Source organism: Cyprinodon tularosa, unplaced genomic scaffold (assembly GCF_016077235.1).
Source record: "Cyprinodon tularosa strain WSP-4 unplaced genomic scaffold, ASM1607723v1 ctg347, whole genome shotgun sequence".
Lineage (NCBI taxonomy): Eukaryota > Metazoa > Chordata > Actinopteri > Cyprinodontiformes > Cyprinodontidae > Cyprinodon > Cyprinodon tularosa.
This window is the reverse complement of record NW_024039060.1, coordinates 468,004-495,658: the sequence shown is the minus strand read 5'-3', so window position 1 is coordinate 495,658 and position 27,655 is coordinate 468,004. Positions and strand designations below refer to the sequence as shown.

The window sequence follows — 27,655 nt, the reverse complement described above, 5'->3', positions numbered from 1 at the left end:
AACAGAATAGAGTGGTATTAAATAAATGATGTGTAATAATGGCCTAGTCAAAGTTCACGGTCTCTCCTAATCCACTAATTGAATGGGGCTTAACAAAGTGTTAATTTAAGGTCTTCAAACAAATTTTCACACTTTTTAGATATTTATTTGTAAAAAAAAACAAAAAAACTAGGGATGCAACTAATGATAATTTAACAAATTGATTATTAATTTTCTTAATTAATCGATTAAAAATCGAAAAGGTTGCTTAAAGAAGATTTTTATGAAATCGAACCAGGTGAAACTAATGTTTCCACTTGAGGAGTTCTTGATAGAACTTATTGAGAGAAGAAAACATTTTTTACCTGAAATGCAAAATGTTTATATATATATTTTACAATATTGATATAATTAGTGCACTAAGTGGGTCGCTCTGTAGGCTAAAGGCATGTTCTACAGTAATCGATTACTAAATTTGTTGACGATTATTTCAAAAATAAATTAATTTGATTAATTGTTTCAGCCCTGAAACAAACAAAAAACATTAAAACTGAACTTTTTTGGGTCTCAGTTGGTCACATGAGATATCAATAAAATACGCTGAGGTTGTAGTTTTCATGGCACTTTAAAATGGAGGGATTCCTTGAAAGGAGGTACTGTGTTCACTAAAGAAAGGTTGACTCTCCTAAATAAAATGATATATTAAACTTAAATCTTGTAGAAGTCATAGTCCTGTCTGAGCGCCTACAGGGTATTAGGAGCGCGGAGTGTTAAGTGCACCATGATCCAGCTGCAGGCAGTGTTCTTTATTTGCAGATCTGAAAATGAAGATTCCTTCATAAGGCGTTTATTTATTTCGTCACAGTGAAAATTGTCCATAGCTTCAAACTAAATCTGTTTTTCTTTCAAACAGAGCTTTCCTTCATTGGTTGCATATTCATAGATAAGAGTTTGATTGTTGCAGAACTTTGGCAAAGGTTCGTGGCGGTTCTGATAGTCAGGTTGCTGTCAGGATTCAGTCGGAGTCCTCGCCAGCGGTGGCGGCCTCCAAAGCGGCCAGAGCCTCCGCCACCATTGAGTCTGTGACGCTCTGCACCTCCGCCTGTTCTTTCGCCTCCTCCTCTCCGTCCTCGCTCTTGGTCACTGAGATGCCGCTCTCCTCTGTGGAATTGTCCAGCGTCTTTGGCAGCGTGAGGTCGTCCCTCGTGCCGCCTGAAGATAAACTGGCGGTGCTGGTGTGGATGTCCACGGACAAAACGCTCCCCTCGTCCCCAGTGTCCCAGAGGTGCTCTGGTGTCCCTCCTACGCCTTCGTCGATCTCGTCAAACGACGAGCTCCTACCTGCGATGTCGCAGGTGGTGATGGCGCTGTCCCAGCCTTTGGTCGTAGCTTCGTAGCTCCGGTGGCTCTCGTACTGCTGTATGTTGGGGTAAATAGGCACCTGGCTCGCATCGATGTCCATCCATCCTGACCCTACGACCTCTGGCTGAATGATGTAAAGCCCCCCGTCTGTAGGGGGTGCCCTTGCGTGGTGTTGCAGCTCGTTGGCGAGTGACGGCGCGGAGTGCAGCCTTTGGTTGACCTGGTTGTTGTCAAACTCTAGCTTGAGCGTGCTGTCGTTGGACTTGCTGTAGCCCAGGTTATGGAAGCCCTGCTTCTGTTCGCTGTGGTCCCCCTGTGGGTCTCCGCCCCGGTGGTGTTGCGCCTGGTAGAGGGAGCTGCCTGCAGAGTCGGTTTTGTGCACATCCGACGCCGTCGATGGGTCGTAGATGTAGCTGTGATGGGGGACACAGATAGAAACAGTAATGAAGCTGGAATCTGAGATCCAAGGAGGAACCAAACATCTTAGAAACTTGGATTTCTTCCTGCTGCAAACAGAGGTTAAAATGATTAATGCTCAGTAACTTTCTAAACCTTCGTTAGAGGCGTGTCCCTTTATTGGGTTTTCTTTCAAGGACGTCTTGTGTGAGGCTTTATGGTGAGTCGCAGTCAGACCAGTCTGCTGCTTTTGTTTACGTTTTATTTGTTTTTTCTCCTCTCATCACTGGGTTCCTGACTCCAACTGGGCTCCTTCCATCTCACACCTCTCCAGGTACTCCCTACCTGCATCCTTCATTCTTCACACGTCGTCACATTCACGCTTTTCCCTTGTCTGAGCTTCCTCAGAACACAACTTCTGAGAATTAAGGAAACTTTTTTTTTTCTTCTGTTGCATCGACTGACTCTGGTTCCTCCCACCCACACACACACTCCCCCTCTGACTTAAGCACCTCTTAGCAACCCTGCATCTCAGCACAGAAAGCTGAGAAAATGAATGTTTTCCATTTCTTCAGCGCTGCTGTGGTGTCCTCTGCCTAAGGTGAAATCTGAAGCGTGTTTTTAAAGAAGCGGGAAGCTCACTTATGTGTTTAACTTAGAAAAAAAAAAAAAATAATACTTAGATGTGGATAAACAAGGCAGGAGAACCAAACTGTATTTTCATCAGCAACAGGAGGCCAGCGAGTTCATCGCAAAGCAATTTTCAAGAAGCCAAACAAACATGCCTGCTGGTGAGATTTTTTTTTGTTGGACAAACAGAAGAAGAAATAAGACATCTTCTTTCAGGTCTACACCAGGTTCAGCCTCTGATACGCAAATGGAGGCGACGTCAGAAGCAGAGATGCTAATCTGTGACAAAGGGAGTCCTTTATAAACTGATGCTCCAGGCCTCTCTCCATTTGGGATTAGAATAGGTCTTTTTATTGTGTTAAAAATGGGGAGTTATTGTGAAGGTGAGAATGAGACTAAATGAAGATGTTTGCTGGTTACTGATACTGACCAGTTGGATAGATGGGGGCGTGTCCTGCGCTGTCAGCATATAGTAAATAATGTTTTTGTCCATTTTGTATCACAGGAAAAGAAGTTTTCCTCAGACCAATAGTTGAGTTAAAGGCTACCAGAAGTTCTTAATGAATCAATTTCAGCTTAAGGAGCTAAAAAAAGCCTTAGTGAAGCTTTTAGAGCCTTATCAGAACTTTAAACATTACAATTCTTTTCCTGTGATACAAAACGGACAAAAACATGAGAACATTTTTTTGTATTTGCTGAATCTTGACACCAGTTAAACAGTTACTACACAGGCTTTGAAAGAACCGAACAAGGACCTGATAAGATATGGAAACACTGTCTTAAAGTCCCCAAAGGGGGCGCTGTAGCAGCAGGAAGGTATTCTTACACTGAACAAAGCAGCATTAAAAGGTTTTTCTTAAAAAGAAAAAACAGCAGTGAGGAGAATTGCAGCGAGTGTCACAGCTGGTCTCTTTGCTGAGTGCAACATCTGGACGCTGATAAGAGAAAGGAGAGAGTTTCCTTTCTTCAGTAATTCCACCATTATGATGCAGATCAGTAAATATAGAAACCAGAATGTAAATTAGCATGGCAGCTTATAACAATAAAACCCAAGGTGGACACCGCTGTGCACGATGGTGGCTGTGTCATGCTGCGAGGTTCCTATATTTAAGCATGGATAGGGATGACGCATGATGAAAGCAAATGGATTCCTGAGGATTAAATATAAAAGCTACATTACAGTTTATATGAGCCTTTGTGTACCTCAGTCATAAAATAAAATACATTTGTTGTTTCAGAAAATGAAAGGTTCGACTGTGCTGCAAATCCTGGATATTTCCAGTCCACCCCGCTGATCCAAAGAAATAAACTAAACGTTGGGTGTCTGCTACTAGCAGTAGGTCTGGGTTTATCCAGGCAGCACAGCTGAACACTTTCTGTTTTTTACCGGCTCCTCATGGCTGACCCACTAACCTAAGCCCTCAAACTCTGCTAATCCCAGAAATGTGACACTCCACACAATTAGGGAGGTATGTGTTTGTGTCACAAGCATTCATATGTGTGTGTGTGTGTTTTTTTGACAGGGGAAGAAAAAAGAAAACTTAAAAAAAAAAGTGTGACAAAAGAAAGGAGGGAGGGAGGGGTTTTACTACGCCGGAATGTGAAACACATTGAGCCCCTTCATTAATCTCCAATCAGGAAGTCGTTTCCTGCTCGCATCAAACGCAGCACAGACCTGACAGCGATGCATTGTACGCCTTTAATGAGCAGACGGTCCGGGACAGGAATACAGTAACCAAGGGTGCTGTCTATTGACATATTGACTCATGGTTTGCACTAAAAGCCCATGTGAGGCTCTCTGAGCAGACATGTTATAAATGGACCTTTCTCTCTGTCTGCCCAAGACAAGAAATCTATTTCACCGGAGAGGAAACTAACTGTGAGAGCTTGGAAAACAACCAAAGGTGTAGGTGTCATTAAAATCTGGGCTTTCAAGCTAAAAAATAAAACACATTTTAACATGTTTTGATCCTTAAATCCCATTAGATTTCCACGTTAACATAAAATTAGCCGTTTTGTTTGCATGTCCAGTGTCATACAATAAGTCGGCCTGTCTAAGTTCCCACTCTGCAAAAAAAATGTAAATCTTAGACATTTTTTCTTTAAATATCTGCATTTTTTCTTGAATTGAGGAGGTAAGTGAGACACTTTGCCAATGGAACAAGACAATTTACATATAAAATAAGAAAAAAACAATTGCATTGTCTTATTTGAAGTGCATTTTATCTAATTATCTTATTTTAAGAGTAAAAATACTCATTCCATTGGAAAATCCTCTTACTTATCTACACAAATTAGGGGTAAAAACACTGAATTTAAGTAATCTTTACATATTTCTAGATTGTTTTGCAGTGCATGCAGCTGCTGATTGTTCCCAAAGTGTCTCAGCTCTGCAGTCATGTGATTATTAGGAGGTTTTCTGACTCGGTCTGAGAGGAGCAGCCTGGAGCGCAGGAGGAAAAACGTAGAGCTGCTTTCTGCACAGAAGAACCCTAACACTTTATAGGGAAAGTTACTAGTTTTTATCACTTGCATGGGTCTAGAAGCACAATATGTATATCAAGTCACTCAGCAAAGACCCTGCTACATGGCTATACAGCTTATTTTGGCATTTGACCAATTAGATGAGCCCTTTAATGATATATTATCTACTGTGAATTAAGTTGGAAAACAAAAGTTAACAAGTCAAGAAAAAAAGGTAAAAAGCTAATAGAAAAAGTTAAAAAGTAAAGTAAAAAAGTTAATAAGCCTAGTTAACAATTATATTTCGGTTTATAAACTAAAAATTGAGGTGCCAGTATCAGCATTAATGCCTCTAAGGTTATTGTGTACCAAATAAAATGAGTTTCTTTCACTCTCAGTGTTTTTCATGAATTTCTTATAGAAGCACTTCTGTTATTTTTCTTAATATATTCGGGCGAGTTGGTGTTTCTTGTTATTGAATTTCTGCCATGAAAATGTCCATGTTTTTTGAATGTTACAAAGGTAATAAGGTCTTGTCCTGGATTCCAATAACACTATATGCAAATTTTGATTTTCAAAGTGTTTTACTGAGTGTCCTACGAAGGGTTAATAATGGGATCTGAATCCTTATTTATAAAGCTTATAAGATGTTTGTCTTTCTTCTAGAGCAGATACACTATCAGATAAAAATAATCCAACTAAGGAAGAATGTTAAAAGAAAAGGTTAAAGACATACATTAACACATTTTTTATTTTAGATTCTTTAGTTTTTGTTGTTTTCTGTTAAGTCTTAGTATAATAAGACCTGTCTTTGTTTATTTAATAAACCAATGAATAAATTTGTGGTAATCTATTGGACAGTGACAGGAAAATAGAGAACCAAAGAACTGCCAGGCTGAAAAAAACAAACAAACCAAACGTTAAAAGAGCACATTTAAAAAGCATTCTCACCTTTTTACCATCCGGCAGCATTGGCACCCCATTTGGCCAGATGTGTTGTTGTGCTGTGGAGACACATTAACAAACCCATTAAATATTAATCAGCCAAACATTCTTCAGGGTAAATGAGGTGAAGTTTCAAAACAAAGCGACCTAAACACCATGTCAGATTAGAACTCATCAGGAGAAGGTTAAGAATCATCTAATAATCAGTGATCTCTGAATTTTTCACTAGTTAAAAACAAACTGACCAGTTGCCAACATCGATGTTTGGTAACGAGGATGAAGACGGTGTTTAACTGCAGCTAAAGATGTTATTGCCATCGATCACCGCTGCATGTCTGTGTGTTTACTACCAACGTGCGGCCCTGGTCTCTCCTGATGGCGTGCTTCACACGGGGGCTTTGGCATTTCATTGCCTGGGTTAAATATTCATCACTGACTTTTGAAAAGGTTTGTGTCAAAGTGAAGTAGTGTAGAGGCTGAGGGAGGTGGAGGACGAAGTGTCTGACAATAAAGAAGAAATGAGCAGAACTGACAGAGAGCATCTGATCCACTTTATCTTAAACATCCTCATCCTTCTGTTAGCTTCATCTCTCTCTAAACTACAAATCCCAGCATGTCTCTAACATTTTAGGAACTGTTTCAGACTTTCTTGCAGTTTTTTTTCTGTCTCAAATCACTGAAACTCTCCAGCCACTCTGACAATTCTGCACTTTGTCCTTCAGCACCTCCTGTTTGGATGTTTGATCCCAGAAACAGACACTTCTCTCCTGCTGTTCATCCCCCTCCTCCTCTATGTGTCACATTGTTTTGGACAGAATATAATAAAAACGTCATTCTACTATTTCAAACTTCTACAGACTTCCAGTCTTTAAAAAATTAAAACTGATTATTGCACACATGGAACAGACCACAAACTGGACGCAAGGAAGGAAGGAAATAAAACAGGAAGGAAAAAAACGACACTAAGAAAGGAAATGGGGAAGGTGGGAAGGAAGGATGGAAATAAATAAAGAAGGAAGAAAAGAAAGCAGGAGAGAAGGGAATTAAAAAAGGAAGGAAGTAAGGAAATAAATGAGGAGAGGGTGAGGAAGTAAATAAAGAAGGGAGGAAGAAATGGAGGGAAGACGGGAAGAAATAAAGAGGTAAATGAAGAAAGTAAGAAGACTAAGAAGGAAAAAGGTAAGAGATAAAGGACATTAATAAAGAAAGAAGGAAGAAAGTACGGAAATAAAGGAGAGAAGGGAATACAAAAGGAAGGAATGAAACAACAAAGGAAGAAAGGAAATGCCGAAGAAAATAAAGAAAGATGAAAGAAAGGAAATAAAAGAAAATGAGAGGAAGAAAGGAAATAAAGAAGGAAGGAAGAAATTAAGGATGGAAGGAAAAAGGAGGAAAGAAAGGAAGAACAGAAGAAAGGAAAGACAAAGGTTGGAAAAGGGATGGAGGACGAAAGAATAAAGAGAAATGACAAAGAAAAAAGCGGGGAAAGAAAGAAGAATGAAGAAAGAGAAAAAGGAAGGAGTGATGAAAGGCTGAAGGAAGCAGGGAATGGTGGAAGGAAAGAAAGCAAGAACAGAGAACGGTAGAGAGAGTGAGAAATAGGAGAGGAAAGAGGATTGAAGGAAAAAAAGAAAGGGTAAAGGAGGGATGGACAAAAGAGGGCGGATGAAGGATTGAGGGATGGGAAAGAAAGAAGGGGGGAACGAAAGAGGAATGAAAGGAAGAAGCCGCATGATGCAACAAGCTACAGTCTAAATAAGTGGCCCTGCAGAGCACCCAGCCAGGCTGGAGGGTCCCGTATCTCCCAGGGATGGAACAGGAGAGGAGCTTTATTTCCCCAGAGCTCTTTGAGAACCGTCACATCAATAAAGCCTAGTGTTGCAGTCACAATCAGCCAAGTTTTACAATTACAGTTCACATTTGAGGGGATCAATAATCCTCTTAAGAGCTGCACCTCTCAGCCTGCTGGGTGTGCAGGTTTCTCCCTGCTCTTCATAACCGACTCTTCCTCTTGTTTTATTGTTTTGCAGCGCCATTTCTTTCCTAGTGCATTATGTATATCCCATATTTCACTGATATTTGTTTGCTGCTTTCTGCTCTGCACGACCTCAGGGGTGTTTTTAATGCGGCTGCCTCAAAGCCAGCTTAGCTGGATGCATTTGGGGAGCATCCACAGCCCACCATCCATCCAAATACACAGCTGTAGTAAAAAGAAAGTAGCTCCACCTTCAATCCGACACAAAATCCTACCAGGTTCTAAAATGATTGAAATCAGACTAAAAATAAAACCGTGTGAAAAGACTTCATTAAATCATAAGTTTAAACCCATTTACGTAAACAGCAGGTTAAAATTATGACTAAATACTATGCTGAAAAACCAGGTATTAGAAGAGAAAGAAATGTCTCTACTTAATTCTAATGATTTACGTAAAGTGGCTCTTAAAACACAAAAGCCTGTTAAAATAAAACATAACTTAATCCACTTTGGAAAAAAACTTCAACTCCATTTGAAGAAAAATAACCCCAGAGCATAATTGGACCACCACCGTGCTTCACTGTGGGGTTTTCTGTGATGTGTGGGCTTGTAGGGATGGAATCCGTAAACATTCGGACCTATTTGCAATATAATCACTATTTTAAAATGGCAGGGGCACACAGGTTTGGTAATGTTACACATAACAAGACTAAGAGGTTAATTTTTTCCTCACTCCAGTCCTTTAGGGTGGGTTTGCTGCCACACAGAAGGAAAGAGAAACATCCAGCTAGCATGCATCGCTATGCATGTCTTTCTAAATAAAGGTAACAATATATTCCTGCAACAATGGATTCTGGACAAGCAAGCTCTAATGATAAAGAAAAAAACTAAAACCTTTGAGTGTCACATGTGATTGTGGTTAGTGCAAAGAAAAATCAAATTAAAATGGCAACCGCAATACTGGTTGAAAATAATTTGGATTTAAGGCTAAATCGTTCAGCCCTATAACTCATAAAAATGACTCATTGGATTAAGTAAATTTTCATCCAACACATTTTTTCTAACTGAAACAAATCCACATTTATCTGTAAGGTGTAATTTTATTTAGTCTGTTCCACATCATTTTTAAAAATACATTTAAAAGGAAATTAATACATGCACCAAATTTGAATATGTTTGGTTGGTTCAACTAATTAAAATCTAATTCTGTTGATCTATATTTGTTCCTGCATTGAATTAAGTTATGTTCAACTAACTTACAACATTTAAATAACCCAATGACAAATGAATTGGTCGTATTTACTTTAAGTGACATGCATGGATGTTTGTTAACAAACATCCATGCATGTCACATGGTCAAAATTACCTCGACAAATATAGAGCTGCCTGTGATCTTGGCCTCAAGATGGTTTCATCTGTGTTTACATGGGCAACAACTTTAATATCTCTTTTAGATGTAGAATTATCTGCCATGCTAGCTCGTTCTCTGGCCAAAATGGCCCGACAATTTAATGAAGTGATCTTAGCAAGGGACAACTTCAACGAGCATTGCTAAGTAACCTAAAACTCGTGGGTTCACTTGAAAGACCAACCTTATAAACTCACAAAGCAGCCTTATATTGAACTCAATAATTTTAGGTAACTTTACATCTTACATAATTGAGTGCACCTGGTAAACAGCTTTGGTACTTGTACCTATTTTTCGGTAGCATGCTAACGTTATCTTAAATATCGGATTATGTATTTGGAGCGAGAGGCGAAGATGATTTGCCGTGCCTGCTTTTTTTATTTCACTGTAGCAGCAGCAGCGTTGGACATCATCACGCTATTGGCTTGCAATGCTAGGTTCATGTGTGGTATGGAAAATCCACCACTCTTCCATTCCCTTTGTCAAACTAGGTGTGTTTTCATCAACCATCAAACTGTGCAAATTATAATTACCTAAATAAATTCACTAAATGGAAACATTGGGATTTTGAATCAACTTTTTACACTTCGATGAGGTGGTTTGTATTGAAATCCTTTATTTCATAAAACTGCAATTGAAACAGTTTTTTAACAACACAAGAGTCCAGTAACTGGGCCTTACTGCCTTGTAAAAGGATGAAGACAACATCCGCTAATGTTGTTTTTAGAGTTATTGCGTTCACAAACATGTTCACTTGCTAACTTAATTGTATTTGTTTTGAATAGAAATACTGGAAATCTAAATCTTTGCATTTTCCAATTTAGCAAAATATGGACATAGTTTTGTGCATTTTTGTAATGGAAATGGAAATGTATGTCACTTTAAGGTAACGAAACATGGTACAATTTAATTTTAAGTGAAAAAATATATATTAGGACAGAAATCAGTCAGTAGCTTTAAAAGTACTGAAAATCTGTACCCTACTGGATAGGCTGTGGATAGATTATTTCTTGGTTCTAAACTTTGAACTCAGTTTGATTGCTTCCCATGAGGTTTGGAGTCATTTCAGTCCAGACAGAATCTAAATCCTTCCATCTTAAATCCTAACTATCTGGACCAGACGTGTGGAGGACATATGAGTTGAGGAGAAGCCTCCAGTTCCTGCTGCCTCATATTCTCCTAAATTAACCGCATTTCTAATCCTTTCTCCTGCCTGATACTTTCATACAATAAGATTATTTCAAACATTTCTATCTCTCCTCAATCTGAGGCTTTAAGTATGTAAACTGGGTGACCTTAAAGGTACTCAATGTTTATCTCCAATCAATCGCAAATGTGTTTTTTTTTCTGAAATATAAATTAAATGTTGAAAAATATGTTACTGCAAATATTCATTTTTAATTCATATGGCATATGCACTTTCTTAACTATGTGTTGTCCCTTTTTACTCCACTTTCTCATTAAATCCCACCTGTTTAATGTATTACAATCTTGTAATCATAAATTTAAGAGCTGCATTAACAGTTTCAGATGACCAATGTTATGCTTTCAAGTGTGCACTGGCTGGTAAAAGCCTTTGCTAGTGTCTAGGTAACTACACCCCTGTCTGCTGAAAATGTAATTCAGCATCTAAAATGCGAAATAGACTCTATTTGTTGAGCACACAGTGATAAAATCTACGGTCAGCCACAAGGTGCATATTCCATTAAAGCGCAGAGAATGACTTGAACGTACATTGAGAGCAAACATGCCAGATAGGATGATTAATAGCCGCCTCACTGGTTTGCATTGGACTTGGGTTAGTTGCACATTTGCAAGGCAAAAACAAGAGTCTCTGGGCCATTCTGAGTGCTGACAATGTGATTGTGCCGTTTACTGCCTCGGGCTAACCATTCTGATCCTGCTCAGCAAAAGAAATCTGCTCGGAGGAGAACTCGTTCTTCAGGAGTCGGAATGACAACAGAGCTGCTGTATCCTGGGACACTAAAAAAAAAAAGGCTCCTCTGAGCTGCGGCGGCCAGTTACATCACTGCCTCTGATAACAGAGGAAGCATTAGCATTAGAAGTTAAAGACAACCCCCTCCCAAAAAAAGAAAAGAGGTGTTTTGGCTCCGGAGAGTCTACAAGCAGATGTCATTGGGCTGAAATGTGTTTGCTGAATACGATGGTAGAGAAGCTGTGCTTTAAATGTGAGGAGTGATTGTTTCTTTAGATGGAAATTCTAAATAAAAATCCAAAGGGCTTCTTTTAAACGTGAAAAGGAGGAAACTAAGGACAAACAACGTTACTGATGTTCTCCTTTTGCTACACGTAAATATATTCAAGGTTACATTTTTCATCAGGGTCACAAAGTATTTTAAACTGAAGTGTCATTACATTAAAAACATCATCGCTATTTTTTTGTTACTAAACAAAAGTGATATGAAAAAGCAAAAATAGAAGTGCAACCAAATAGGAGTTAAATAAAAGCAACTTTGCATTTGCAGTCAGGGTTTTTAGAAGTTGTTAAAATTATTATAATAACCATGAAAAGTGACGCATCCTATTACTCTGACAAAATAAGTTCCACTTTCTCTTTGAGCTCATCTAATTTTATCATCGGACTCTTTCAAAGTTTGCTCACTTGATGGGAAACTGGAAGGTTTATGGAAGAAGGCACATGCAAGGATTCAAACTTTTTCTATTTTACTTTGCATTTACTAAACAATGGTTCCGTATTACACTGAAAAAGCAACAAATATTGACTCTTAATGTACAGTTGTAATATATTAGTTAGAATAGTTATACCTACATCCTTGTTAGGCAAGGGAAGTTTCACTTTGGATGAAAAAAAAAGTTTTAAATCATTCATTTGGGCACATTGACTAAAGTAATAATTGTTACCAAAATCCCCAGTTCCACAGTTGGCAAATCTAAGAACCCACATCTATGTTTAAGAATCTCTGGCTTATAAATGGTACAGGAAACAAAAGCTCATTTATCTTAACCAATCTTCAAAATGGAAAAAAACAAAACAAAAAACAACTAAACAGACTGTTCAAGTAAGATAGATATGTGTTCATCTTTTTTATTCAGGAAAAAAAAATTCCCAAAAGAAGAAGCTAATAGTCTAAACTTGGTAAAGTCTGTCCGATCATTAAAAAGCTCTGAGACTGTAACTGAGAAGGAAGCTCTCTGGTAGAGAACTGAAAATCCATATGAGCTTATGAGATGAATTAATGGAGTTTTTTCCGATAAGATTTTTACTGTTAACATAATAACAGCTAACCTTGAATCCTCTTTACTCTATAAAGTCTTAGAAAAGAGGAAGTTTGGCCTTTTCCTTTTCAGGGACAAGTCTATTCTATCAATACATAAAAAACGACCCAGTCTTTACAGATTATAGAGACTCAGTGAAAGAAAAATTTTAATTAGAAAGGATTTACTGACAAAAATGAAATAAATTCTTTGGCGCACGGGCCTCGGCAGAAGACTTTGCTGCTGTGAATTTGCATCTGCTTTAATTAACAATCAAGGAAAAGGAGAGTAATTGTCCCCATGAGGACCTGGTGGTGGAATAAACTGGAGGAACTGAGAATAGCCTGAGAGTAAGGGAGGAGATGGGGGGAGAGTTTGACTGGAACGCAGGAGGTAAGCTAGCCTCGTGAGACCATCCTGATCTCGTGAGCTTTCAAGGTTTCACTCACAGATCAGTCTGGAGTTAAAGAAAATTTGGAGCAATTTACCAAATGAACGTCCAGTCAGCGTTGGCTTTGAGGCGGGTTTAGGTGTGACGCAACGAGAAGCGCGACAGTTCAGTCTAAAGAACATGGCGGCTTCATCCGATGAAACTAGCGTTAGCGTGGCTATCTAGCAAGTTTTATCGGAATTACAGAGTATTTCTTCACTGAAAGAAGAGCAAAACACTGCTCTAGAGGCTTTTCTCAGAGGAAAAGATGTTTTTGCTCTTCTCCTGACTGGTTTTGGCAAGAGTAGCCTGGCTTGTGGTTGTGTTTTCGTCCTCGCTCTGTTAGTACGTCATATGCTTCGTTGATCTGATTGGTTTATTTGGCCCGTCTATCACCAACATAGGCCAATCAGCTAACCAGTATTTTCGGCCCTTCCCAAAATTACTTCAACGGAAGGTTTCCAGATGGATATGCGGAGCAAATCCATCTGGCGGAGTCAGGTTAGAGGTAAGGGGATCTTGAAAGACGATTAGCTTGAGAGGAGGTGTGGTCCTGATGATGACTGGCTGAAGCTTCCAGACTGAATTTCTGCTTAAGCTTTATAACTCTTTAACCATATAGTTATTCAACTTTAGCAGCCACATCTGCATTTTTATAGTTGACTAATGTGAAAAAGGTTCAAATTTAATTTCCAAGCGTGTTCCTCCTGCAGGTTTTCCACAGCAAGCAGCAGCAGGTTTCTGCTGGCTCCAACTCCCATCCCAACCTCCAAATAACCAATCCTGTTGCCTTCCTACAGACTTTTCAAACTAATAATGAGATCACAGATTCAATCTGTGCATCAAATGACCATCATTCATTCCGATATTGGCCGTTGTTTGCTGGCAATAATAGCGCCTTATCTGCTGCCTGTGCCATTCAATATATTATATATTGCTCCTGTTTTTTTTTTTTCTCATGCAGGGGAAGATCGCAGGCCGATTACTGATGGAGAGAGATATTTCAGGGCTGGCAGCTTGGCCAGCTCTCATTTCTTCACTTTGTGAGTTTCCTGCAGGCGGGTGGGGCGGGGGGAGAATTGAAACATTTCATCTCGGAGGTGCAATAAAATTGAGATTGCTGTAGAGTGTCTCCTAAATGTGGTATGGATTGAAATCTGGGGAATACCTGCAGAATTGGCAGTCAGTCAGAGCCATTGCTGCAGGAGGAAACATCTTTGCTGCCAAGATAAGAATGAGAACAGTTCTTCCGAAGGAGAGGAAGGAAAAAAAGTCATTTTATCTATTTAGGTAAACAGAGAATCTTAAATAAAGACTTTTATTGTCAGGTTAAGGGAAGAGTACTGTACATAAGGTAAGCCTTACAGAAAATAATATTACAAAACATTTAAACTCTAGATGAGGGTGTAATTGGTCCTCCAACTGGATCTCATCAATAAAACGGAGGCTGTTGCTGTGTTTCATTAAAGCAACAGTTTGCTACATATAACTTTGGTCTTATAAATAGCACCCATTATGACTAAAAAAAACCATAAAGAACCACACACTGAACTAGAGCAAACAGATGTTTCTATTTCCCAAGGCAGATGTGATGAGATAAGCATCCTGTTCTTATTTAGGTTTTTCTCATTTGGATCATCAGTCAGATGTAAGTTGAATAAAAGCATTTCGTTTAAGGCTGAAAAAGTTCCTAACAGCGCTGAATGTGATGGCATTCTTCTCGTGAAGTTTGCAGAGGGAGGAGGCAAAGCTTGTGAAGCTACTGTTTCTTTGAAACAATGCCTTTAATGACTCATCGCTGAAACGATTCCAGTTTAAAGTCCTAAAAGTTCACCCCATAACAACATCTTTCAGAATAAGCTGATTATAGAAAATGACTTGAGGGCAGGTGCAAACTAACCTTTGGTCGGAGTGAAAAAGTCCCGTGGCAGACCACTACTTTTGTTCACCAGAAGAAGAAGAACCAAACTGTAAAACTTCCACTCGAGGATCAGGATGCGTGACGGTGACTTTGCCCATCAGATTTCCAACTTCTAACCTGAACTGCTACCACAAAAAACTAACTTGAGGTGATCTCCTCTCAGCCTTGCGTATCTGACACCGGCTGTTCTTGCCGTGCCCTTGGAAGACTGAAATCCATCCACAAGCATTTCTGTTTAGCTCTGACCTGGAGCTGCTGGTCCAAACATTACACATACCAACACTAAAGACCTAAATACAGGTAGACCAGGTAGGAGAGACAAAACCAGGAAGCTTAAATAACCTGTTTCTGACAAACCGTCATAGAGCTTCCTGGCGTGTGCATGTAATATCACAAAGTAGATCCTATAGCGAGCAAAAAGGCGGCCTCTCGTTTAGAGGAGAACCTGCTCGTCTTTAAGAAGCGGGTTATCTGATAGCGCTGGGGCACATTTGGCTCATGAAAGTTTGATGACGCACCACAAAGTCATAATCTAGACCTCACCTGTATCCTGGGGCTCCTCACACACTGTGGGTTTGACATGACAGTGAGACAAGAGATCATATTCATGTAGCTAAGACTGGGAAAGGTGTGGTAACGGGAAAGTGGGCCGACTGGTCTGACATCTTCCTCAATGTCTGCTGTTCAAATTTCCTGTTCTTCATCCGTATTTCCAGCCCAGGGAATTTAGGGGATTTAAATCAGATGAGTCAGAAACACGGATGATGGATATTTGGAGGGTTTTGGGAAAAACGAAATATCCAGAGCGGCTCTAAATGTCTTTAGGTTCTACAGTGTTCCTGTTATTTCTAATGAAGCTACGTGGATTTGTTGTCCACAGGAAGTGGAACTTTTCCTTCCAATGTTTCCCCTGCATCAACCGTGAGCTGAGCCAGGTTAAGGAACTAGTCTCATCAGGAGTTAGGAGCACGCTCATAAGGGCCATCAACCAGTGAGAATGATGTCAGATCCATTGTTAAAATTCCTCTAACTTTGTTTGGATTTCAATCTGCAAAATCTGATTTAAAAAAAACCCTCCATTAGATCTTAAAATAATAAAGGGAGGATCAAACATTAGCTGGATGACACTGTCATAATGAAATGAGTCTGTGTTGTGGAAAACCAAACAGGTTCTATAATAGAACCAGTTAAGAACAGGTTCTGTCATCAGCGCTGGTTAACCACAGGGACAGTGTGACACACATGTAGGATGAGGCGTCGATCAGGTTGTGTGTCATCTATTGTTTTCGGAGGGATTTTATTTGTACTTTCCTGCTTTTCATATACCCTTCATCTATATGAAGGGTGTATAATAATAGCTGACACATTTTATGAGTTTGATTTCAAAATACCTCACTCAAAATCCACATTGTCATCGACTCAGGTAAATTAACTAGTAGGGTTGAAATATTTATTGTATAAAATATGCATTTTGGCGAAGCTTGATACAGTGTAACAAATGCTGATGACTGTTTTTTATGATTGGGAATGTTTCCAAACAACTGAGCGGGGTTTTCTTGTAAGTGATGGAAACATGTAAAGGCCTTCAAAGCAACAGGTTGGGGCAGCACTCTCTTAAACTGTAGGAACAATTAAATTTCTTTGTGTGGTCTTAAATGTTTAAAACTTCGATGCATCTTGACACAGGTAGGTGGCTAAGAATGAAACTGGCAATAGTCGAAGAAAGGAGCTAAATTCTGAAGAATAATGTTCAAAGACCTTTAGGAAACCTAGACAACTGTGGAGCTTTGTAAAATAACTGAACAGCCAAAACTGTTTGTTTTTAGACATTAGTAGAAACTACCCAATGTAGTTGGGATTATCCAGTTTGAGGTCCTGATGAAGGCCTCTTTTGAAATTTCTCCATGACTGTATAATAATTTTCTTTGTCCTTAAATGCACTTTAAAAGGGGAACTTTTTTTTTACATTGGCCCCTTGATTTTAATTTATTACATCATGTTCTACTCATCCATATGAGTTTTGTGTCATTTGGAGCTGTTACCAAGATATTCCGTTAGGTTATATCCAAGTAACGTCTTCCTATGGGCAACGACTTGAAAGCACAAACTAAACTATTTATAATGTGTCATTTATAGCATGCCAGCATTCATAACATGTAGGCGAATCACTGTCCCCTAGACAACCACGCTTATATTTTTTATATTTCTATTTTTTTAAAACAAAGTGGAGTGTGCGTATACTCAGGCAGTTTTATAGCCAAACACTGCATGAAACTGACTACAGTTTACAAGCATAAAACGAAATACTTTCCAGGTAAATTATTGGTTTCCAAGACAGGCGTAACTTTCTGAAGGACTGGTGTGGACAGTCCCCACCAATAATTTCAATACATAGACTTTGGCAATATGTAGGACAAATGTCTAAATTGGATTTTGCTGCGTTTGAAAGAGGATATTCACTAATGTAGCTGAAAGGGAAAACATCTATCAATCAATCCACATTTTTCTGGATGGATGAAACTGAAATTGTGTGCATACTAGGGATGCAGGATATATTGCTGTTGGCAATGGAATTGGCTGTTATTCATCCTTTTTTTTTATATACATTTATGTCTAACTACCTATAAATATCAGTGTATTTTAGTACTTTTTTGTTCTCAAAAATAGGAAAGCATTCAATAAATATATGTTTGAGGTCATTTTTGGAAAATACAAACCCTATTGAAAGCGTTTGTGTCGAGTAACTGAAGGTCCATCAGCCCCCACCCTAAGAGTGCCCCCACCAACTTTCATCACAAAGTTACACGCTTGGTTTCCAAGATCAGATGGCAAGTGCAGAAGGTGTTATTCCTGCTTTATCTATAATGTCCCGTTTAATTAATGGGTTTCCTACTTAAATAATATAAAAATCTGCTCAATAAAGATAAAAATGTAACAAGATGAAGTTGTCTCCATTCTTTAGGCAAATTTCTACTCTAATCAAAGTATGTTTTGTTTCCACTTGATGTTTATCACAGTTTATATGATCATAGGAGAAACGTCAGGATTCCCATTAAGTATTTAAGCTCCTTCAGATTCTTGCATTTTGCAGAAACACAGGCGATGCTTAAAGGAAACCTTCCTTCTGTTTCTGATGCTGATTGGCTTTGTTCGTTTTCTCCTGATCACGTCTCCTCTGCAGGAACAGATGGCACACCGAAGCTGGCGCTCTGTTGGTGTGTTGTCTTCGCAGCCTTTGTAGACGCTATGTCAGAGAGAAGCGTTGCCTTTTTTTTTTTTTTCCCTGCTTGGTTTTTCCTTACAAATACGTCAGGGTGAAATCCCAGCGGGATTGGAGGCACAAGGAGTGAGGTGCCGCCTTGCTGTTGTGAGACGGACTGGTAGTGACAACTGTGACTGCAGTGTCATCGGCGCTTCAGCAGTCGTAGTAGGAGTGAGACAAAAATATCCAACATGGCAACTTTACCACCTTATTTCTCAAGCTTTACTCTCTTCTAACTAAAGAAAAGAAAGCTAGTTAACGTCTGCTTTATTACTGGCCAGTTTTACGTCTAAGTAATTAATTTCCCCCCTTAGAAGAATACTTCCTTATTCGTACCTATAAAATATATTAAACAAATATCTCTTACGTTTTGAGCACCAAACAGAGAGTATAAGTGAGCAAGCATTCTCAGCATTTAAATTCTTTCCCTCCTGCAAACATAAAACATCTTCCGTGTGGCATATTATATCTGTCAGTGAATAAATACAGTCTTTGGTCTTAACACACCATGCGTCAATCATCCAAGCTGTTTTTATGAGCAGGGAGTACACGTTAAACCAACATAATAAACGTAATCGTAAACTTCTGAGCTCTTATTGTAAAGGTTTGAAGGAGGTTGTGTTTCAGTTCATCGGCTGCTCCAACACTGAACCATACATGATCATCTAACTATTTCTAAAATAAATAATAGTTGAATATTTTGATTGCCCTCTCATGTGTAAGTCAACACTCAGTTAGAATACTATTATTATAACCGGTAAAAGGAAAAAACAACAACAAATAACCGGTTTAAACGTAACTACACTAAAAAGGTTAGTTTCCCTCCCTTCTGTTTATGTCCCTTAATGACCAATAAAAACAAAACAAGAAGTATTCACCCCACCCTGTTACTGGGAATGTATTTAATGTTAACTTTAATTCAAAGCAGTAATATTAAATCCAGGTCTTGTGGAAAGGACTTCTCCAGATCAGTAAGGAGCAGGGATCAACATGTCATCTGTTCCAACTCCTTATGTTACTGCTAAAACAATGTCAGGTGGCTTTTTAACTCATTGTCTTTAGATTGGGATATTTTTTGCATTTATGTTCATTGTTACTCTGATACAGAGTTATAAATGGCTGTAAACTTAATAGTACTGCTGAAATGACAGGGCGTAGCTATTTCAGTGTGTTCTCTATTTTCCTGGCAGTGTCAATTAAAGAAATAACTTTCTGTAACACCATTTAGGATAAGTTAAAGTACTCTAACATTTGAAGCTAGTAATGGATTCGTTATGGTATTCTCAATATTTAAAATTTATTTAGTGACTTCACCACCTCACTACCACTCTAACCTCTTGAAGTATAGCCATTTAAATACAGGCTGAGCCATAGATACTGTTCAGTTCCAGTAGAAATATTTTGGTTAACCTATGAGTAATTTTATGTCCGAAACATCGGATGAAACCACTTCAATAAAACAATGTTACTTCAAAGGAAATAAAATACTTTTTTTTGCATTAACTTGCAGTAAAAAAAAAACTCTTCCTGGTCTGTTAGCAAAAAAACTGATATGCAGCAGAGCATTGATGTCTCTCAAAATTAGCATGAAGCTTTTGCAAAACTGCAGAGCTTCTTTAGCCCTAGATCCACAATGGAGCATTATCACAGATCCTTCCTCCCCTTTTTTAGTAATTGTGCACTATTATTTTTCTTATGCTGTAATCAAGACTTGGCCAGTGTCTTGTTCTTATTAGTTCAGGTTTTGTTTTAACAAACAGGAAAAAAGTTTAGTATTTTATTCCAGGTTTTAAAGCACTTCCCCCCCCGAAAAAGCCGCTTTTGCTCAACTTTAAGTTGAAAGCTTAAGACTTGTGTTTTTTCAAGTAAAATAATGTTTGCATAAATAAGTAGTTTTTTATTAAAGCTAATTTGAGTATGTTAGATAAAACTGTATAATAGAAACAGTATTTGGCAGCAGTGACATGTATCATTTTTTTTCTCAATAGCCAAAAGCCACACTGTAAGCCAGGGGTCTGCAACCTGTGGCCCCGGAGCCCATAGTGGCTCTTTGGGCTCTCCACCATGACTCTTAGTTGCAGCTGAGAATAAAAACTAAACCAATAAATGAATTTAATATTGTATAATAAAAAATACCAGCTGTTATTTTTTTTATATAAAATTTGAATTTACTTTTCGCATACAAGATATATGTGTTTAGGTCTATTTTTTTTTTAATAAACTCTAAATCTTTTTAAACGTTTTATGTTTTCACTTGTTTAAAACCTAAAAATACAAATAAATTTTTTTTTTCCTCAAATGGCAATAAATTTCCTACAGCAAAAATTTGACAAAATAAGAAGTTGTGTTGTGTTGAAAGGTCAAGGATTATTTCTGGCTCTAAACGACTTTTACGTCGCTAGACTTGGGGCAAGATGGCCCTTTGGATACTTAAGGTTGCAGACTCCTGCTATGGGCAATGCAGTTGATACAAAACATTTACAAAAATACAAAAGAACATTTAAAAAATCATTATAAAGTAATACCTATATATAATGGATTTTGTCAATAACAGTATTAACTTTATACATTCTAGATTCGTTGTATATAACACTGAAGGTCACCAACTTATGTTACTGTAGAGAGGAAGTATTTTTTCATGTTAAATAAGAAAAAAAAGTAATTGAAATGAGAGTTTAGATATTGTTTCGGGACGGGATGGCTCATATAATGAGTCAAACATGCTTTAATCTGCATGGCTGATCATTATCTGGACATACCTGGTTAAGCTGACCACCAACCCTTTTCCCCAGTTTTGACAGAATTATAATTTTACCTGACTCCATTTTTTTCTAACACTAAAGTAACAAATGTAAAGTCTTTAGCTTCCCTTATTAACAGGATTTCTTTGCCGCCTGCTGCTGCTGTGACACTCAGCTGAAAGCAAACCGCAGCATTTTGATAAGACGCTTCATTTTAAAGTCCCCTTATCAGCTGCCAGGCTTTTGGGTCCCAGCTAAGATGTCGACGCAGTATTTCAAAGTCTTTGTAGTGTAGGAAAAATGACGCAGCCTCAGCCCCGGCTTTGTACTGCTTTTCATATCTTATCATCGCAGATGATGAGATACCCCCTTCCTGCCCTGATAACACTTCCCATAAAGAAGCTGCAGCTTTTCATTTCATTCAGTTTAGTGCACCCCATTTTTTTATCAATTACAGCTCGCACAAAAAGCCCAGGAAAACTATTAAACGTGTCCCACAGGATGGACAGATGTTGAACCTCTGTCAGAACCATAATGCAACTTTAGACCTAGTGTCTGACAGGTGTGTTCAGCCTAGAGGTGGCTGATTTGAATAGGCCGTATGCGATTAGGTAAGAACGTCCACAATGAGTCACACGGTTCTATAAAGTTTTGTGTGGGGAAATATTCTAACGCGTCTGTAGATTTCAGACACGGTGAAGCCGGTGTCCTTCTGTGGGCGTAATATGATGCGCCGTCTCCCATCATGCCTCCCTTACACCGCCCCAGGCGGCAGTCTACAGTAAACAAGTCCTGTCTCTTCTGCATTACCCAGCAGCCCACACTTATCAATAGCTCTGCCGTGTTCTCTGTTACACTGCAAACAGACCTGCTGCTTGTTTTGCTTCTCGCCCAGGAGCCCTGAACCCTTCTACAGAGACTAAACAAGTCTGGAGAGATCTGCATTACATAATGTAGCGAACGGCAGGTTTGTCTGTAGCACAACATGAGCCTCACAAAAATAAAAATAGCTTTTAAAATGTTGATTAAAGTCAGTATTACCTCTACAGGTTTTTATGGGTGGAAAAATATTATTTTAATATGAGTCTAACCAGTCCCTGATATATGATGCTGACTATTTAGAGACGATTTACGAGCCTGATATTTTTTTTCTTCCTCCATAAACAAGATGAAACGATACAGCGATAAAAAAAAAATGTTACACAAGACTCATTACACAAAAAGGAAGTATTTATTAACTGATCAAACAGAATATTAACAATGGAGGGCAGATGGAGGGAGCGGCAATGTGCGCGCTTCATGCAATCTTTAACTATGTCTGTTGAATGTATTAATGAATGGGTAAACGACGCACATAGTCGGTAAGAAAAATATAGAGCAAAACAAACACAAATGAAAAATACAGCAGCTGGTGCATCAGTCTACCTCTGCTTAGTTCATCTGCAAATATTTGAAAGGCTCGGCATGGATTTAAATTCACTTCTCCTGGAACAACTTTCCTGATCACAAATAACCCCACAGCATGACGCTACCACCGACGTGCTTTTGGATAATGTGCAGTTTTAACAGGAGGGAATATTAAATAATTTAGTGATTTCTGTAGGTTAAGCTGGATATATCTGAGTAAAATGGGTAAACACCAATGCTGAACATATTCTTTACATTTTTATTTTTAGAAAATCTTTAACTTTAAAATTGTTCTTCTACTTTCCAGTCTTACAGGTCTTAGCTTTGGTCAAGTTTATCAAATCCCAATAAAATGCAGCAAAGTTTGCGGTTGTGGAAGCAATAATAATACTTTAGCCGATCACTGTTTTCTAAGTAAGCTCAATCTCTACATTAATCACCTTATTAAGATTGGATATTTATTAGGGCTGCAACTAACGAGTAGTTGCAAATCAATTAATCTTTTGATAATTAATTTTTTTTGATTAATCGATTGATAAATGGATAGCCAGAAGTTCCTTAAAGAAGACTTTTTATGAAATTAAACCGTGTGAAATTAAACTTTTTCACTTCAGGAGTTCTGGATAAATAAATGCAAAATATCTATATATTGTTTTCACAATTTTGATATAATTACTGCTCTAATTGGTTTTTATGTCAGCTAAAGGCATGCTTTACAATCTCTATTTACTATACAGTTAATGATTAACTGATTACAAAATTAGTTGACAATTTTTTTCAATAAACGATTAATCATGATTAACTGTTTGAGCCCTAATATTTAATATTAAATGCAAGAAAACCTGGAATTTTAAACAGTGTTTCAAATTTGGTTCAGGTAAACAGATCCAGGTTCAGGGACAGCAAAATGCGGGGGAAGAGATATGTACAAAAGAAACTTTTTTTTTTTTTTTTTTGTGAAGTTAATCTCAGAAGAATATTTTAAATCATTAATCATTTAAATCATTAATTAAATACACTGTTCATTTTCACTGCCAAGCTGCTGCTCACTCCATGTCAGATAGCTGTATGTAAAGAAATTTCGTTTTGTATACACTCTATACAAAAGGACAATAAAGTTTGCCTAAGTCTAAGACACTGGACAAACTGATGTCTATCCGCTTGCATAAGTTTGTTGGGTTTTCGAACTAAGATAAAATATTACTTTAATGATTAAACGTTTAATTTGAAACACTAAAAACAGCGACCATCCCAGATGCCGTACATTATGTTTGTGCTTCAACCGTCTGAAGTTTTATGAGGGAGAACAGAGATAGGACCTGGTTTGAAAGCCTGATACGACACGTCGCTGTTCAAACAAATCCCGACTAGATACCAGTTTCGACAGTAAATCAGTGACAACTGCCACTGCCTCAGACATACAGCTGGCCAACCTGTTTATGTTTATTACTATGTAGTAAATGGATCAGGCTACTGCCTTTTTTTGGCCCGTCTCATTTCTAATAGAGAAATTTACGAGATTTCCCAAAATGAATGTCTCTCACTCTCACTGGGATGTAAACAAAAGACAGCTTCTTGTTAAATGTTTTAAATTTAACTCCAAATAATTTAATTTTTTAAGACATAATCTGAATTAGTTTAGGTCACTGAGTCTCAGTAACTTTAGTTATTTTTGTCAGACGGAACACTTGTTTTAATTAGCTGGGTTAGGCTAAGATGTTAATGTAGTTTTTTTAATCGTATTTGTATTATAATCATTGCCATCTATTGCGATGTTCTGGTTGCATTTGTTTATCCTGCATTGCACCTTTTTTGAAGGGATCTTTGGATTAATCCTGATTAATTGGTTAGTAAGATGACCGTCAACAAATTTGATAAAAAAATTGAATCCTTACCTAAAGTAATAGCGCATAGGCAGATAAAAAATGCCATTTGGAGACACAATAATCTACTAACTACTAGTAATTAGGGCTCAATTTTACAAAAAATAGAAACATTTTCCACTTCCAGATTAAAAATATTCATTTTTTAAATAAATGTATTTCTTAATAGAATTCCTTTAAAATGTGCAAAAAAAATATCTATTCCAAATTTTTGTTAATATGCTAAAATATCTCTTTTAGATGATCAAATTAATCAAAATAAAACAAATATATTAATTGTTTACTAAAATATTCGACGGAGCCCGGTCAATGTTATTATATAAATAAAATAGCATATTAACATTTTTCCTCTTCCTTTCATTCTTCATTTAATTAGCCAAATGCTAATCAGTTAGCGGCTAATTTAATAGAAGATCTCCACTTTTTTTAGGTACTATATTTTTGTAAAATGTGCAGTCCAAAGAATGAAACCCAGAAATTGGGATGACCTTCTTAAAAAACCTATTTGGAAGATGCCTGATTTGATCACCTTTCCAATAACCGTGGTTTTCTTTTAATTTGAAATAAATGCAGCACATAAATCACAAAGTGTCTCAAATTTCATAATGAATGTGTGCAAAACTAGCCTCTTTAATACTGTACAACTTCCTCTGTTTTGGCTATATATATATATATATATATATATATATATATATATATATATATATATATATATATATATATATATATATATATATATATATATATATATAATATGAGTATCACAGAAAAACTTTTTTCCTCTGTTAGTTGTCATTTTGATAATACATACAGCACATATACACTCATTTTGTATATATTTTTGTTAATAAATATTTTTCCTACGTTCCTAGATACAAAAGTAGACTTTGTATTTAATAAAATCAGGTGAATTCTCAGTCGTCCAGGTCATGGCAACAAGGAAATAGGTTATTTTGGAGGCAGACAGACTGTTTTTTATTTAGTTTTATTTTGTTTTAATTTTATTTTGTTTTGTTTGATCACACATTCATAATCACATAATGATGCCTTTTGTCTAATAGCTGAAGGAGGCAACTCTCAAGCGATAAACGACAACTGCAGCGATGATATTGATTAGAAAAATAGCTGCTGCTATCATTCTCCGGTTGTTAAACTTACAGTGTCGCTGAATAATTGCCAAAATGGCGAGAATGAATGTTTTCTTTAAACAGCACTGACCTGAAGTCGAATACTCAACACTTATTGTAGTGTATTGTAGGGGAGTGTTGGCCTAGTGGGTTAGAGCAGTGCACTTGTGCTCTGAGAAAGTTGCAATTACCCGCTACCTCCACTCTGGGTTCCTGAGCCGCACCCTTAACTCCCCGATTGCTCCCCAGGCGCTGCACAGTGGCAGCCCACTGCCCCCTAAGGGGATGGGTTAAATGCGGAGGTAAATTTCTCCAATGTGAGATCAATAAAGTTCAATTATTATAAAATGACTTGAAACGGAAAATCTTACAAAGGTTGCAAAGTTTTCTCACATTCCAAAGACAAACCTGGATGTATTTTGTTGGGATATTATGGGTTAGATGGACATAGATTCGTACATATTGGTCAAGAGAAAACGTTTTTTTAGATGGTTTGCAGAATTTGGTGCCCCCCTGTGCTCTAATACACCTAAATAAAATCCAGCGCTACTAATTGGCTTGAGTGGTCCAGCATTTAGTAAAGGCCCTAATAATGTGATGCAAACAAGCAAAAGATCAGTCACCATGGTAGTCATATATAAATCCTGTATTTAGCAGTCCTGAAAAAAATAAAACAAAAACTCTCCAGAAACAAAATTACCCTAAACATAAGGTTTTATAATGGCCTAGTCAAAGTACAGGCCTAAAACCAATTGAGAATTAAAGTCCAAAGATGCTCTCAGATTCAATCAGACCATTTCTCAGCGGAATATGTTTCTAAACAAGCAAAGCCGTTTGGAATAGACCCACCAACCAAAACACCTGCTTGTATTTTTCCATCCACACCTTTTCGTAGCATCGTACTTCATTTGATCTCTAAATATTCCACCTTGTTTTCCTCTGTCTTATTATTTATTTAAAAAGAAAGGAGAACTGGTTTCCCTACTATTCCAGAACAACATCTTGCTCCTCTCTTCCACACCATCTGTGCAACCTGATACGGTAAGACAATGTAAACAGCAGCGCCCAGCTCAGGTGTACATCCTGTTACAGGTGTAGTCCTGAGCCCACAGAAAGAACACAGAGCGGATCATTTGCATTCACTTTAAATACTTTGTTTTCAGTACTGAAGGAAACAAAAAAAAAAAAAAAAAAAATGGGGGGAGCTCAGGAAGGTCACAACACAGCTTTATCACATAAAGGCACCAAGTGATGCATTACACCACTGCAGTGCATCATTTTGTTCTGGTCAAGGGTTCAGCTTCATGTTAGAGGAGCAAACATAAGCCAAGGCCAGCCATGTGTGCAGCACCTCCTCCTCTTCCCCACCTCCTCCTATCAGGAGGATCCTAACAACAGCCCTGCATTTACTCATTAACCTCACCTCTACAGCAGCTCTCTGTTATGGAAATTTTTTTTATGATCCTGACTCCCAATGGAGGGAGGGGAACACCTAAACGCATTCTACCTGTTGAAATGATTTAAAAATATATCTTAATGAGGAAATAAATGGTAAATACAAAAAATAGGTGATGCACTATGTTCATGATGTGCAACAGGTGTGCACACCAAGGTCTAATGTAACTAATAATAAGTTTGTTTCCTGTATCAGTTTAAAGCTTTTTAGCAGTATAATGTTTTATTTTAACATTTATTGAGAGGTGATGTTTTATTCCATATGTCAAACATATATCACCTGTTCACGCATTGTTAATTAACGTTTAATAGCCGCACTTTCCCCCCTATTTCTGACTTTAACTGCAATTTAAAGACCCTTGATACGAGTTTTATACTTAAATAAATGCAAAATAAATAAAAGACAAATGATTTGAGCCTACCTGTCGTCTTAGATGAAGGTGTGGCACTTTAATTTGTATCAGAAACACACGGATGTCATTTAACGTCTCCCTCTCTCTTCCGGTCCTGTAGTGGAAAAAAAGTATCAAAAAACAGGTGGAGGGGGAAAAAAGATGAAGGTTTCCTTTTTCAGGACGGTTAGAGTTGCTGCGTTTGGCCGTTGAGAAGAGTTTCCTCCTCTCGGTGACTCCGCAGTCCCATGTCTCTTTGTGTAGACTCGGTCGGCTGATGGGTTGGTTAGTTAGTTAGTCCGGAGAACTAGTGGAGCTGCGTGAAGCTGACTGTGGCGGGAACAGGCTGGCTTCCGGTTGGTCATTTCAAAATAAAAGAAGAGGAAGGGCTTTTCATAATCCTGTTGAAGAAAAAACACATAAGAATTATACGGAAGTGGATTAGGGCCACTGAAATAATTAAAAAAGTTAACTGATTGTTAAATTTTATTTCAGTTTAATATGGGGAAAAGGTCAGAATTCTAAGATTAAAGCTTAATTCTGAGAAAAAAGTCAGAATTCTTAGATTAAAGTCAGAATTCTGAGATTAAAGCCAGATTTCTGAGATTAAAGTCAGAATTCTGAGAAATAAAGTCTGAATTC

General features: G+C 37.8%; 1 protein-coding gene across 2 annotated transcripts; it reads right to left on the bottom strand.

Moving 5' to 3' along the window:
* Nucleotides 1–781: 781 nt before the first annotated feature.
* zgc:194930 (uncharacterized protein LOC557813 homolog) lies at nt 782–27,387 on the bottom strand. 2 transcript variants are annotated; one of them, XM_038294846.1, is made up of 3 exons: nt 27,044–27,387; nt 5,782–5,834; nt 782–1,754 (listed from the first exon to the last, which is right to left on the bottom strand). In XM_038294846.1, the coding sequence occupies exons 2-3, from the start codon at nt 5,811–5,813 to the stop codon at nt 995–997; spliced, it is 792 nt and encodes a 263-aa protein (XP_038150774.1). In that variant the 5' UTR covers nt 5,814–5,834; nt 27,044–27,387; the 3' UTR covers nt 782–994. The 2 variants fall into 2 exon arrangements, with proteins under 2 accessions (XP_038150774.1, XP_038150775.1); XM_038294847.1 differs by lacking the exon at nt 27,044–27,387 and adding an exon at nt 14,726–14,996.
* Nucleotides 27,388–27,655: the final 268 nt, after the last annotated feature.